We start from the raw sequence: 14,231 nt of genomic DNA on the forward strand, positions 1-14,231 counted from the left end.
GATTTCAAATTACGTGTAGGGTATTGCTAACAATATTAACATCACAAATGTATGTAATTCGCAATAATGCTCTCTTTAAACAATGATTTACACGTAAAATAGGGAAATTTTATCTTAAAAAGGGAATTTTTGAGCATTGTTGAGGGATATTTTAACTTGAGGATCTAGCATCATTGACCAGGATCCAACTGGATTTTGGGCCATGGTCACGATATATTGCTTAGTTTTTCCTCCATCATGTAAACCTTATGTAGTCTTGATGTCGTTGATATGCTTAACTCGGGAGTTATGTCCGACACTTTCCTTCCACATTGTTTCACAGCGGCAATCTGGCTTCTTTTCAAGTCATCTATTATTAAATAATAATAATAATAATTTCATGGGTGCTATTCTGCCGCGGCTGAATATGGTTCAAAAAAAATTCAACCTGTAGCCCAACACACAGCGTATGCACCGAATGGAAAAAATGAAATCAATGGTAGGATGAAGATAGTGAGAAAACTCCGAGAAAATCCACGCACAGAGTTTGTCCACCAAAGTTCACTTGGTATGAGCGGGAATCGAACCAGGGACCTCACGCACCAGAGTTAAATGCTCTACCACTGAGGCACCGTGGCACCGAGTGGAGTCCCAGTGAAATACCATCGCAACATCGCTACTACCACCTATCGCTACGCACACAGCTGGACGAATGACTTGCTTTGAACACGTTCATTGAATTCGTGCGCTATGAGACAAGTTATTTGTCCAGGGTGTTTATAAGTTTATGAAGAATAAGGAAAGTGTTTTGCTATGTATGTGAAACTTACCTAACAAATATACCTATGTCTTAAGATACTAATGTGTAATTTTTATGTGTCTAACTTCTAGAAGTTTGAAAGTATAATGTTTGAAATGAATGAATGTCGAACTGTGCTCATCCCTTTTCAGAAACAGCAATAAGTTGATTGTGCACCCGAAGTGTTGACCTCTTTCTGTCTAATAAGAACTCTCGTGCTGTGACCATGAACAAGTGTTGAGCATGTCACCATGACCCAGAGACTAAAGTTATAAACCCACTATAGCGATGAGATTTTAGAATTAAATCATTAGCTAAGTTTTCTTCCCATAGATTGTAGCGATGAGATTTTACAATAAGATCATTAGCTAATTTTTCTTCCCATAGATTGTAGCGATGAGATTTTAGAATAAGATCATTAGCTAATTTTTTCTTTCCATAGATTGTAGCGATGAGATTTTAGAATAAGATCATTAGCTAATTTTTCTTCCCATAGATTGTAGAGATGAGATTTTTAAAATTAAATCATTAGCTAAGTTTTCTTCGCATAGATTGTAGCGATGAGATTTTAGAATAAGATCATTAGCTAATTTTTCTTTCCATAGATTGTAGCGATGAAATTTTAGAATTAAATCATTAGCTAAGTTTTCTTCCCTTATCTTGTAGCAATAAAATTATAACTTTTTATTTTTGAAAATGTGACTTCCCTCATGAACTGCCAATGACTGAACTACTTAATCTAAGATATAGGTATTTAAAGAACAGTACTTAAGTAACGTTTTTCCAGAGTGAAAGTATTAATACATTGTTTAGGCATTATATAATAATCTGTGTTATACTTAATTTAACAATATGGCATAGATAACTTTGGAGCATAGATAACTTCTTGAGCATTCCTATAGAAACTTGATTCCAATCAAAATTTTTTGTATGTTATGGAGCTTTAATTATTTTTTTCTTTAACAAAATTGCATATTTTGGTTTAAAATTAAATTTCAAGTGTGTATATACAGATTCCTATAAGTTAAGTTTATTCTGTCAACATGGCTTGCCTGTGGGATTGGTTGAAATCAAATATTCCATTTCCTTCTAGCAAAAGAGATTCCAGCCAAAATTCGGCCCAAAGTTCGGACAATGCTACAACAGAAGAAAAGTTTAATATTTCTGATTTACCAGTAGATATCATCAAAAAGGTTTTAACTTACGTCGAATTCGAAGATGTAAATAAATTGCGAAAAATGTATCCTTCTTCCAAAGAAATACTGGCAACAATTATTGATATTGAGTTTCAGAAGTTCGAACGGCTTATTCAATTTCAGTTGCAATGTGTACAAGATCAGCTTAATTGCAAACAACTATTATTTGGTGAAAGTATAAGTGTACACCGTAGGGAAAATTTGTTGCAGCTACTACAATCAGATTATCGTATAATGAAAGCATTGTGTTGGAAATATATTGAGTACGATGTGTGCTTGCATTACGCTACTCAAATATTGGACGAATTTAGTAACATTATGAACTTGATTAGTAATGAAAAATACAGCTGGGAGCATCTTGGTTTGAACGTTGTCGATCACCTTCTTGAATTGGAACAAAAATTTGTGATGTGTCTGCGAGAGATACCGCGTAAAAATCTTATCCATGAATTAGTTGATGTACTAAGTTGCTTTGATGATTGTAAAATTATTGACCATGAGGTTTTTACCAGGTCTAGATGTCATGTATCTAAAATATTTACTGTAGAAGGAGCATTTATACTTTGGTACAAATCGATTCAAAGTCCAATTGTGTGTGATCTAGCAGGGTTGAAAAGTGCTTTAGAAGTGTTAACTTTTGTTGTACTTAATACTAACAGAACACGATTGATGATCAAATGGGACAAGTTTGTGAAAAATGCCACTCATAAATATGACGACTCTAATGTGATTTTTCGAATTTTTACTTCCCAAGAAAAACATGTAAGTGGTTATATAGAATACCCTTCTAAAGAGGATATAGCTGCCAGAGACATTTTTCTAGAAGTTACTGTTCAAGTGGAACCACCTACGAGTGCTTCTGATTCAAACCCAAATTTCAACTTATATTTGCAAAACATAAATAATGCCTCACTACCAGATGGTTGGAATTTCGTCGTTAATATGCAAAGCTATGGCATTTGTTCGAAGGGTTTGCGTACAAAGCACCTCATTTATGTGAGATCTCATCCAAAACTTACGAGAAAGCACAAATTACCTTTGTACTCAGAATTAGAAGAACTCAATCAACAATTTAAGTCAGTTGGAGTCTTGATTAAGTCCAATTTAAATATAGATGACGCAGATAACCAACCACCGGCTAAACGTCAACGTGTACAAACGCCTACAGCTGATTCAGGCAACTTCGATATATTAGCAGTCCAACAATTGCAGCCTGTCGAAGCCTCAGAGTATGAGTCAGGTATCACGTTGCAAATTATTAAAACAGCATCTTACGGAATAGTCTTTCACCTGATTGCACCTAAACTGAAATAAGAGATTCTTTGATGTCACAAACGGTTAAATTGAGATTTAATTTCCTGTTGTCTCACAAGTGACTATTGGTTTCAATAAATCTTATGTATTTATGTTCTTCTCAATATTTCTTGACATAAATAAGCAAAATACTGTACCGTGAGTAGATGATACATAAATACATACAGAGGGGGAAGAAAATGTCTTATTCTTCCCCCTCTTCTAAATCTTTTCTCTCACAAGTAAACCTTACGTTTGGGTGAACCGAGTAGCTGACTGAGACACATATGAGAAAGTAGTACTAAATGTGGTCAGTATTTCAGTGAAGTTGCAGGTGCGAAGCTCCAGGGGTTTAGGAGATACAGCTACCAGAGCATCACATGGAAGTACAGAATAGTCTTCATACAGTTGGAGGTAAAAGCTCTACAAGACCTCTTGTAACGACAAAAGGTGAATAACAAATATATGGGTACATATTAGGACTAGGGGGAAGTCATATAGTAAGGGTATACCTGACGGCGGCCATCTTGAAATCCGCCATTTTAAATTAAGGTTAAGTTTTAAAAATAGGAATAGGGTCATGTGATACATGATTTAAGACGCAAATTTAATCAGAAGAACAATGGTGACGTTGATTTTGATTTACGCGCAATTGGTAAAAAGTTACAGGGAAATTAAATATTGTTGCAGCATATGTATTAGTCCTTTACCCACCTTGTAAATTTTGTGTTAATGATAATAATTAAATAAAAAGCAGGTGGATAAATATTAGGTCTATGGTAAGAGTTGCCTTGATGGTGGCCATGTTCAAATCAGCCATTTTGAATCAGACAAAAGTTTTAAACAAAACGCATAACATTGACACCTTATTAATAGCAAATTTTACCATAACTCCAACGGTATAACCATTTTTGCTTTATCACTAACCAGCACAAAATTAAATGGAACGCTCCTTATGACTACTGCTTTGACGGAATTGTTAACGACAAATGTGTCAAGTATAACTCGATTCCCTTTGTCAGGTGTGCTCACTGTGAGCAGAGCATTTGTGCAAGTCATGCACTCTTTTCTGAACTATATATTGAATGTACTAATTGAGGACTTTTCTGGAAGAAAAACCCAAGTTCAATTAAGACTCAATTCCACTTTGGTCATTTTTCCTTAAATTAGCAACTTGTTTATGCGACAACAAATGCTGGTTAATGATAAAGCAAAAATGGTTATACCGTTGAATTTATGGTAAAATTTGCTATTAATAAGGTGTCAATGTTATGCGTTTTGTTTAAAACTTTTGTCTGATTCAAAATGGCTGATTTGAACATGGCCACCATCAAGGCAACTCTTACCATAGACCTAATATTTATCCACCTGCTTTTTATTTAATTATTATCATTAACACAAAATTTACAAGGTGGGTAAAGGACTAATACATATGCTGCAACAATATTTAATTTCCCTGTAACTTTTTACCAATTGCGCGTAAATCAAAATTAACGTCACCATTGTTCTTCTGATTAAATTTGCGTCTTGAATCATGTATCACATGGCCCTATTCCTATTTTAAAAACTTAACCTTAATTTAAAATGGCGGATTTCAAGATGGCCGCCGTCAGATATACCCTTACTATATGACTTCTCCCTAGTCCTAATATGTACCCATACATTTGTTATTCACCTTTTGTCATTACAAGAGGTCTTATAGAGCTTTTACCTCCAACTGCATGAAGACTATTCTGTACTTCCATGTGATGTTCTGGTAGCTGTATCTCCTAAACCCCTGGAGCTTCGCATCTACAACTTCACTGAAATACTGACCACATTTAGTACTACTTTTTCATATGTGTCTCAGTCAGCTACTCGATTCACCCAAACGTAAGGTTTACTTGTCAGTTAGCTGGAGTCAACTTTTCGGATCGCTGTCCTTCAAATCAAACTTTTATTGTTACAGATTAAGGGAAGAAAATCTTTGTAATGTACTAGTTTTTGTGCACAAGCTTTTCCCCTCAGTTTGCTGCAATAAAATTCTAATTCTCAGCCATGTGACTTCCATTAAAAGTCGCCTCTGTACGATATAAGCCGTAAGTAACTTGCAGACAGCCCACTTCATTCAAAAATTCTCGCAGCATTTAGTGGGATGCTGCTATCAATGCATGTTCTGACGTGCACTTTTATTTCTGGAATACCTGTAGGAACAGAAGGAACAAAATCATTATCCTTGACATAATCTAGCAAAAAATCTCATGTCAGAGCTTAAGAACTAGTAGGCGAGTAGAAGAGCTTCTGGTTATCCTCAGATCCACGCCTGATCCATCATTGCGCTGAACACTGCTTCAGAAATGGGGTGGGAATCCGCCCTATATCCTGTTTACATTTTGACCCGCCGCCATATTGCATAGGGTTATCGTAGAGAATTGAGACTTCCTCCATTTTCTTTCTTTTCACAACAGCTTTCAAACGATGCGTTATTTAACCTCCCTTGCCATTTGAAACTTTTGAGTTGGACCCTGCGTTGGACCCTGGGGCAAAACTTTTTACAACAAAAAGTGTCCCTTGAAAATGATGGTATACGTGTTCGACGTGTTTTCCATTTACACAACCGTTTTCGAACAAATGACTCGGTTCAAACTGTTCTGCATTTTTTTTTTTTTTTTTTTTTTGTAGCTTTTACATTACAAAATATGTTGTAACTCACGATATCCCGCCCAGTGGCACATATAACTTTGGGATTCGTCTAATTATAACATATCTAATGTCAACACAATTGTCCCGTTCGGATCTCAGCTGAGCCACTTAGTGACTTTCCCTTGTCAGTAGCTAGTATTACTATTAATAGAAGTTTTTCCGCAACCTACTGGACAAAAAAAGGGAGGGTGTAAAAATAAACATTTTTCTTTGTTGTTTCGTTTTCGTTTAGATAAAAATATTTAAAGAAAATTTGTTAATAGAGAAGAGTAGAAAAGAAAAGTCAGAAAAGACTAGTGTTGCCACGAGACGAGACGAGACGAGACTTCAGGCTGTCTCAACTCGCCTCGTGTCTCGTCTCGAAAAAATGTGCTCGTCCCGTCTTGTGTCTCGTCTCGTGAGGTTCTATCCGCCCCGTCTCGTCTCGTCTCGTTTGTCTCGTTTTGTCTCGTCTTGTCTAGTAAAAAATATAGCAGCATACCATGGGAACGAAAGTAAACTGTAGCAGGCTGCACCATGCTAATCAAGATACAACTAAGTTACAATTATTACCCAGAACACACAAGACAAGAAATGTCACGGTAGCTACACCGTGAAGCCTTCACCTCTGGTGTATGTGGTAGTCGGTTCGATCTCGGTTAGTGCCATGTGAGCTTTGTGGTGGACAAACATTGAATGTGTGTGGGAACCGCGGTGGCTCAGTGGTAGAGCGTTCACCTCTGGTGCTTGGGGTCTCGGGTTCGATTCCAGCCCCGCCAAGTGAACTTTGTGGTGGACAAACACCGTGTGCGTGGGTTTTCTCGCCGTTCTCCCGTTTCCTCCCACTTTCTTCATTCCACCATTTCATTCATTACTCATCAACACTGTCTCCTTTAGCCTAACCGGCATAAACGTGGGACGTAAAACTCAAAGATTTCATTTCATTTCATTTTTCGAATGTGTGTGTTTTCTCGAACCACTTTCTTCATTCCACTAATTTTCCCATCATCCATTCGGCCAAAGTTGCCTAAAGGTCTTAAAAATAAATTCAAATAAGCTCACAAGGCAAGGACAAATAGTTTACAAAATAATATATCTCTGCTTCTCGACCCTGGCTTTTTTTTTTTTTTTTTTTTTTACATTCTGAAACATTGAAATTTGTTTCACCAGTTTCAGTACACGAATATACAGTAAATTGCTCATAGGTACGTCGAAGATGAAGACACTAATGTCAAATAATGTTTACACGACAAGCAAAGTTCGATGTAAAGGTGTCACCATCCCCGACACTATCGTATACTATCAGCCTACTTGCTTTATAGTGTCTGTATATATATATATATATACAGAGAGATATATATATATATAGAGAGAGAGAGAGTGAGAGAGAGAGATGGAAAGATATATAGATAAATAGAGATAGATATGTGTGTACACTTTGATTTCATATATTCCAGCCTTTAGGTTTCACAGTGTGAACCCATACCAATTCAAAAACTACTTTCCGTTTTAGCATGTTTAGATTTGTTGCAATTAGTTCTTTTTAAAAAAAGCTCGGAATCAAATAATTTTATTGAGTAATGGAAAGTATTTGATTGAAATTTTATATGTTACTGCACAGTAAGCTCTACTTAAAGTGCCATAGTAATGGGAGCTGAACGACACATCGGACGAAAGAATGCTTGGGGCCAGTCTTCACCTCCATGGTTCAAATCTGTTCCCATAACCGCCGGGTGTGTGCTACTATGTGGTGGTTGCCCCGTTTGTGTAACAAACTCATGACAGTACACCCAGATTAGCTAGTGGTCTAAAAAAAAGTTGATTTTTGGGTGGTCATTTTGGATTAAACTTTTTTATATTGTCGTGATCTATTCGCAATCATACAACGTACATCTTCATACCAAGCCGAGAGGTCTGCGGCGATAGACCATTGAAGGCCCCGGGTTGAGTCCCGGAAGGGACATGTGTATGGATTTTGACAGCATTTGTTTTTTCGTATTGTATCAGGGGGGAATCGTACGGGATAAAAGGATTTCAGTCTGAAAAAATATCCTCCCGAGGATACTTTCATGGGAGTAAGGAATTAGTAAAAATATAGGATACATTTTATAGCAGATTTAAAAATATGGTTTGGGTATCCTATTTCTTTTCTGTTAATTATGTTCTTCAATGTTCGAATTTTGATCATTCTCATAATATTTTCTGCTTTCAACGGAGTTCCATGAATATTATACCAAATGTTCTTTACACTCTGCAAGAAACCATTTCTGAAGATAATCCAGGTCCTAATGAATATTATTCACTAGGAAAGGGTAGTATTCCCCTCCTCTCAACATGGAAGCAGAGGGCAATTTCGCACTCTCGTTAGATCAAACATTTCCGCGTAACAAAACGAAGGTCCCCTTGTAAAACGTCTTTACCTAAAGTGTTATTATTAGTATCATAAATTTGCTGAAAGCAAACAATTTGAAGGGTTCGTCAATAATATCTTTGCTTTCTTTGTCCTTCGCCCGCCTTCCAAACGAAGAGGTGAATTTTACATGACTGCTGTATAATAAGCGAGCGATTGGTAAAATGGTAAAAGTGTGTTTTTATGTGTGTGTGTGTGTGTGTGTGTGTGTGTGTGTGTGTGTGTGTGAAAGAGAGAGAGAGAGAGAGAGAGAGAGAAGACACAATTTTAGTTGCAAGATGACATACTTCTATCGGTTCATATAGCAAAAAGAATGCCGCCACCAGAGAATAAAGACAAGTGTAGTCAGTTCTGTTCTCTTCCGCCATCTCAGCCAGAACTTTCCACTACAGCCTGTAATGAGTGTAGACCTTACCCAGTTTTCAAATTGACTAGATGGTGGTGGTAGTTCGGTTTCTTGACCTTGTAAAAATCTTCCCTGTCTTTGATTTTGTTTGTCATCATTCCAGCCAGAAATGAAAAAAATGAGAATTCCTCAGTTTACAGCAAGGGGAATATGGGACAAGACATTAAGGAAGATATTCCTGGAAGCTCATGTATCACGATTGTTTTATTCAATAGACAGAGGACACTTTTCTATGAAGGCTTTTCAACATGTTTTCTCACAAAGGAGATTTTCCTTTTGCAATCTATATGACTACTGGCAATTTCAATCTTGGCCATTCCCGCCAGCGTTTTCATTTTCAAGACACGAGACGAGACGAGATATTTCACGAGACGTCCCGTCTCGTCTCGTTTTCGAGACGGGACAAGTAGTCTGTCTCGTCTCGTGGCAACACTAGAAAAGACTTTTAGCGTATGAGCATGTTACAACAATCTTTGATCATTTCAGTACAGCCGTCTCTTCTCCCCCCCAAAACACACTTAGAATAGCTGATCTGCAAAGGCGTTTTCACATCTTCTTGACCGATTTATTATTATTATTATTATTATAACACCGTGTATAAACATGAAAGATAGGTGGTTTTTATCTGAATACTAAAAACTAGTTGACTGCTGACCTCGGTAATCGTGAAGTCTAGGAAGCAAGGACATTGTTCACGAGGTTCTGGCTTAGAGTTCCGGAAGAGCAAGTATTCGGGCTCGAACCAAAAATCGTTAAAAGTTAGAGGTCGCCGGTTACACATGTTCAAAACTGCTTGGTCCGAGTTTAGGGTTCTCAACGGCTCGAACGGCTAAGCTCACAGCTCATTCCCTATCGAGCTGAGCCAACAGCTCACCCACCCAACCGACACGAGCAGAAACAAATCGAGCTGATGGCTCACCCCAACCGAGCCGGCTCGAGACGATGGCTCACCTGAGCCGAGTCGTTGCCTCATCTCAACCAAATCGGCTCGAGCTGCTCGCTCAGTTGAACCGAGCTAAGCCGGTTAACATACCTACACGGGGTGGGCTTCTGCTTCGGCTCAAAACTTTCATGGTGCAGGTCTCAGACTTGGTGGTGAGAACTACAGTATATAAAATTATGTTAGTGCTCATGACATTTGAGGCTGTCTCGTTATAAAAATCTATTGTCGTCTTGTTAATCGAGAAGAGGCGAGATGCAAGCAGTGTCTCACGTCGTGAGCAACACTAAAAATATTCCACATTACTGCTTACATTTCTCATAGCTTTTGCTTTCCAGTCTAATCAGGCAATGATTTGAAAACGGGTTAAAACGAGCTAAACGAGTCAGTCATTTTTCAAACTCGACTCGACTCGAAACTCGACCTCAAAACAGTGACTTGGTTCGGAACTCGACTCGATAAAATTACCTTTGAATCGACTCGAAATCCCTAATCTTAAATTAATCTCCAATACTGAAGGTAATCTTTTTCTTACCTCTGATTAATATAGGTTAAGTGGTTCGGTAAATATTCTCCAAAATGCAGATTTCCATCAAGATTTTTCTTCTTGTTGTCTCATACACATATCCAGGTTGTTATGCAACCGATACGCGCAGAGCGCCAGTGAGAGTTATCTATAAGCAAGAATATTCTATAACTTCTAAGATATAACTATCTGATAATATAAGAACCGATTTTTCATTAGTATTAAATGAAGAAACACTGATTCGTAGGGCAACCATAAAGCTTAGAAAAGCATAACAGAATATTTCACTCATGGTTGGTACCTTATTTGTATAGTTCTGACAGTTACTTATGTGTATGCAAGTTTGATATCTTTAAGAGCATAATAAAGCATAGTGTTCCAAAATAAAGCATAAAGTATAATGCTTGATTCATTCATTTAAGAACTGTGTTCTCCATTCCTTTCTACAAAAGAAAAGTTTATTTAAAATGACTTGGTAAAAATAATGCTTCAAAGATAGAAACCAAAAGTAGACACAAAAACAAGCGAAAAAAATGTATTACACCGAAGTCAAAAGTGGCGTTCTTTCCGAGTTATGAACGCAGGAAAGTGCAGAAAATTGAATTCTGAGCATAAACAGCGCAAACACTGATAGCGTTAGAAGAAACAGTATGGTGAATTTCAGAGGAAACACACTTGTGTTGTCAAGAAATACCAAGTTCAAGAGAATGGGGAAAGTAGATGCATAATTTCACAAAGTAAGTTAAGATCTCATAGATGATTCTGGATTGAATGGGGCAAGGTTTAATTAAATCTTCCGCAATTTCCCGAATATCTTCAATGTGACTTTTTTTTTTTTTTTTTTTTAAATACAAGTATGATTTCGTCTGAAATTTCACCATACTGTTTCTTCTAGCACTATTAGTCTTTGCGCTATTAATGATCGGAGTTCAATTTTCTGCACTTTCCTGCGATCATAATTCGGAAAGAACGCCACTTTCGACTTCGGTGTAATAAACTTTTTTTATTATTATTATTTTGCCTGTTTTCATGTCGACTTTCAACCCTTGTAATAAGAATTATAAAACACATTATATATATATATATATATATATATATATATATATATATATATATATATATATATATATATATATAGTGTGTGTGTGTGTGTGTGTATGTATGTATGTGGGTGAGAGAGCGAGAGAGAGAGAGAAAAGATGGAGCGTATACCCACCTAAAAAATTAGCATTACATCACTGCACATGACCCCTTTCCCGTATATTTTTCTTACACTATAGTACTCGCGCCGAGTCGTGAAGCTTGGGCTCTAAACCAATCATAGAAATATTTTGCTTGAGCTCTAACACATCGGAAAACTTCGGTACAATTCGTGGAGCCGCTTCCCGAGCGCACACTCGGGGAAACGTCAAACAGCTGAAATTCACCAACAATGTTGCCAAACTTTGAAGATATAGTAAACGAGTATATAAAAAAGGCATTTAAAAATTACCAATAATAACACTGCACAACAATAACTACTTCTAAAATTGTAACAATAGCACAAATAGTAACAACGAAAATATAACGCAACAAAAAAGAATTAACAAAACGGAACTTGACGCCAATCCGACAACACTGTACTCTCGGGAGATGTTTTGTGTGTAGCGCGAGAGACGACACTGACAAAATTTGATGGGTGGGGGTTGACGATCGGAACATTTTTAACATCATTTTTAGCAATTGAATTTACCAAATCGGAATGGTCCCTTGTTAGTTCCTTCTCAAACGTACTAACATTATAAGTTATTGTAATGTATGTTTTAACGTAACAGTTAAAACAAAATAAACCATAAAGTAACATTCACTTTCAAAGTATTAATTTTACGTGTGGTTAGTAAGGGACAAATCTAGGAAATAGCTTCTTGTCGATTTTCTTTTTCGTTTTCAAATTGGGCTATAACTTGCTTAGATTTGCAAGTTTCACTTACTAAACAGACTCAGGATTGAGTAATTTGAAAACATAATACTAGCATGTAAGTGTATGTGTACACAAGTAAATGCTTTCTCTCTCTCTCTCATTTTTTTTCTTTTGATCAAAAGATCCAATACATTTCAATCAAAAAATTTCTTGTAGGTCTTATATCAGGAGAACTACATATAGTGTAGCCGTGTAGCCAAACCCAAAACTATTACTTAACTCAGTATGATGTCCTTATTCCGAAAAAAAAAAGGGCCGTTTAAAAATTTTGTGTCCCCTGATCCAAAAACTAAATATTGACCAAGATCGGAATCTTTTGAACCATTCTTTTTATCATACCTAAAATTCTTGTATACATTTGAAATGATAAGACTGAAATGTTTAAGGAGTAATATTTAAATAAAGGGATGACTCAGGGAACGAATTGCTTGTGCCATTCAAATATATTTAAGTTCTAGTTCTTCTGCAAATATTACTAAATACATTCCAAACACGATAAAAGCTTAAAGTATGATCAGTGTGATCTTGAATGAAGAGAACGTTTTGGTAGAAAATCACGGAAGACAAAACATAGTGATTAGAATTCATGCGAGCCCCGTTCCATACCCCTCTTCCAATGGTACGCATCTTCCATCTCTAACCTTCCTTAAATCTGCAATGACAAAAAGAAAAGCCACAATCAAATTACTTATGTTAAATAAAATTTATTTTTTAAAAAATCATGTGTACCATTTCCATTATTATTATTATTACTATTACTACTACTATTATTATTATTATTATTATTATTATTATTATTATTATTATTATTATTATTATTAATGGTAAAAGTTTCCATTGTAGAAGCGAACAATACTCCCTCTTCCTTCTCACAAATTTCAACTCCAAACTATACTACTAAGTCTGTAAACGTTAGGCCTATGTTTTATAAAAATTGAAGTTTTTCTTTTTTTCTTTTTTTTTTACGAAATTGTCACGAAAATATTTTATTTACAACCGGAAGGAGGATTCCCTCCCTCAATTAATGATCAATTTCCAATCCAAACAGTAAAAAGGATTGGAAATCTTCAGAAGAAAGTTTACCGGTAGTTTGTATTCGAACAAAATTGAATGATTTTATTTTATTAAAAGCTATTTATTAACATAATTTTATAAATCATAGAGTGTTTATGTGTGATGTGTAGCGGGTTAAATTGACTCCTCAGTTTTGACCGACTTCAAGAAGTGGCGGTTGTTTGAGGGCCTCTATAAGCATACACATCATACTGTGTCAAAATTGATTAATTTTTATATAAGTTATGGTTAAACGTATGTTTTAGACCAGGAGAGAGCTCACTCTCGTTCCCAGCTGATTTTAAATCCAAGTAATTATATAGCTGAACGGAATCAATAATGAGAGAGTGAATTTACCCCCCCCCCCTTTCCTGTTTCTAGATAAAGTATTTCCGTCAGAATTTTGTAACTACCTCGAATTTTGTGGAACATGTGTGTTTTGCTTGATATTAAGACTTAGTCGCATAATTTGGTGTTGGAATTAGTGAATTAATGAAATTGAAAGGGTGGATCACTCGCTTCAACAATAAACAGCATGACTAGTTTTTACATGGATTTTTGTATTGGAAAATTATCTTGTATGTACACATGCAAATTTGCAACGTGGGATGAATTTTTCCATCTCTTACCTCTTATTCTTGATGGATTGCAACCCCAAACAATAGGGTTATTTATGCATGTTGAAGAAACACACAGAATTTAGTTAAAATAGAGTGAATTTTATGAGAGTTGCCGTAGAAGAGAAGCATGGACAGACCGAGAGATAGCCAGATGAACAGACACAAAATGTCATTCGAACCGAATGGTAGAAGCTTCGTTAACGTTCGCTTCAATTACCCTTCAGTTATAAAACTGCGAGAAATTGTAACTACAACTACCAAAAACTATTGCTGTAATATACCAGAAACAGACGAAGATTTTTTTAAAAACAAATTCCCACAACTACGCCATTTTAAGCGGTATAGCAATCTCTACTTAAACCATCTATGTGATACTTATCTAATCACT

At 36.1% G+C, this 14,231-nt stretch overlaps 1 protein-coding gene across 4 annotated transcripts in view; it reads right to left on the reverse strand.

Moving 5' to 3' along the window:
• Positions 1-12,601: 12,601 nt before the first annotated feature.
• The window catches only part of LOC145667445 (thrombin inhibitor rhodniin-like), a 32,496-nt gene continuing 30,866 nt past the window's right edge, over positions 12,602-14,231 (reverse strand). For all 4 annotated transcript variants that reach the window (XM_081734926.1, XM_081734925.1, XM_081734927.1 and 1 more), the window contains exon 3: positions 12,602-12,822. In XM_081734926.1, coding sequence (XP_081591052.1) covers positions 12,755-12,822 — 68 coding nt within the window. In that variant the 3' untranslated portion in view covers positions 12,602-12,754. The remainder of the gene's footprint in view (positions 12,823-14,231) is intronic.

Source organism: Thermobia domestica, chromosome 13, assembly GCF_964235325.1.
Source record: "Thermobia domestica chromosome 13, izTheDome1.hap1.1, whole genome shotgun sequence".
Lineage (NCBI taxonomy): Eukaryota > Metazoa > Arthropoda > Insecta > Zygentoma > Lepismatidae > Thermobia > Thermobia domestica.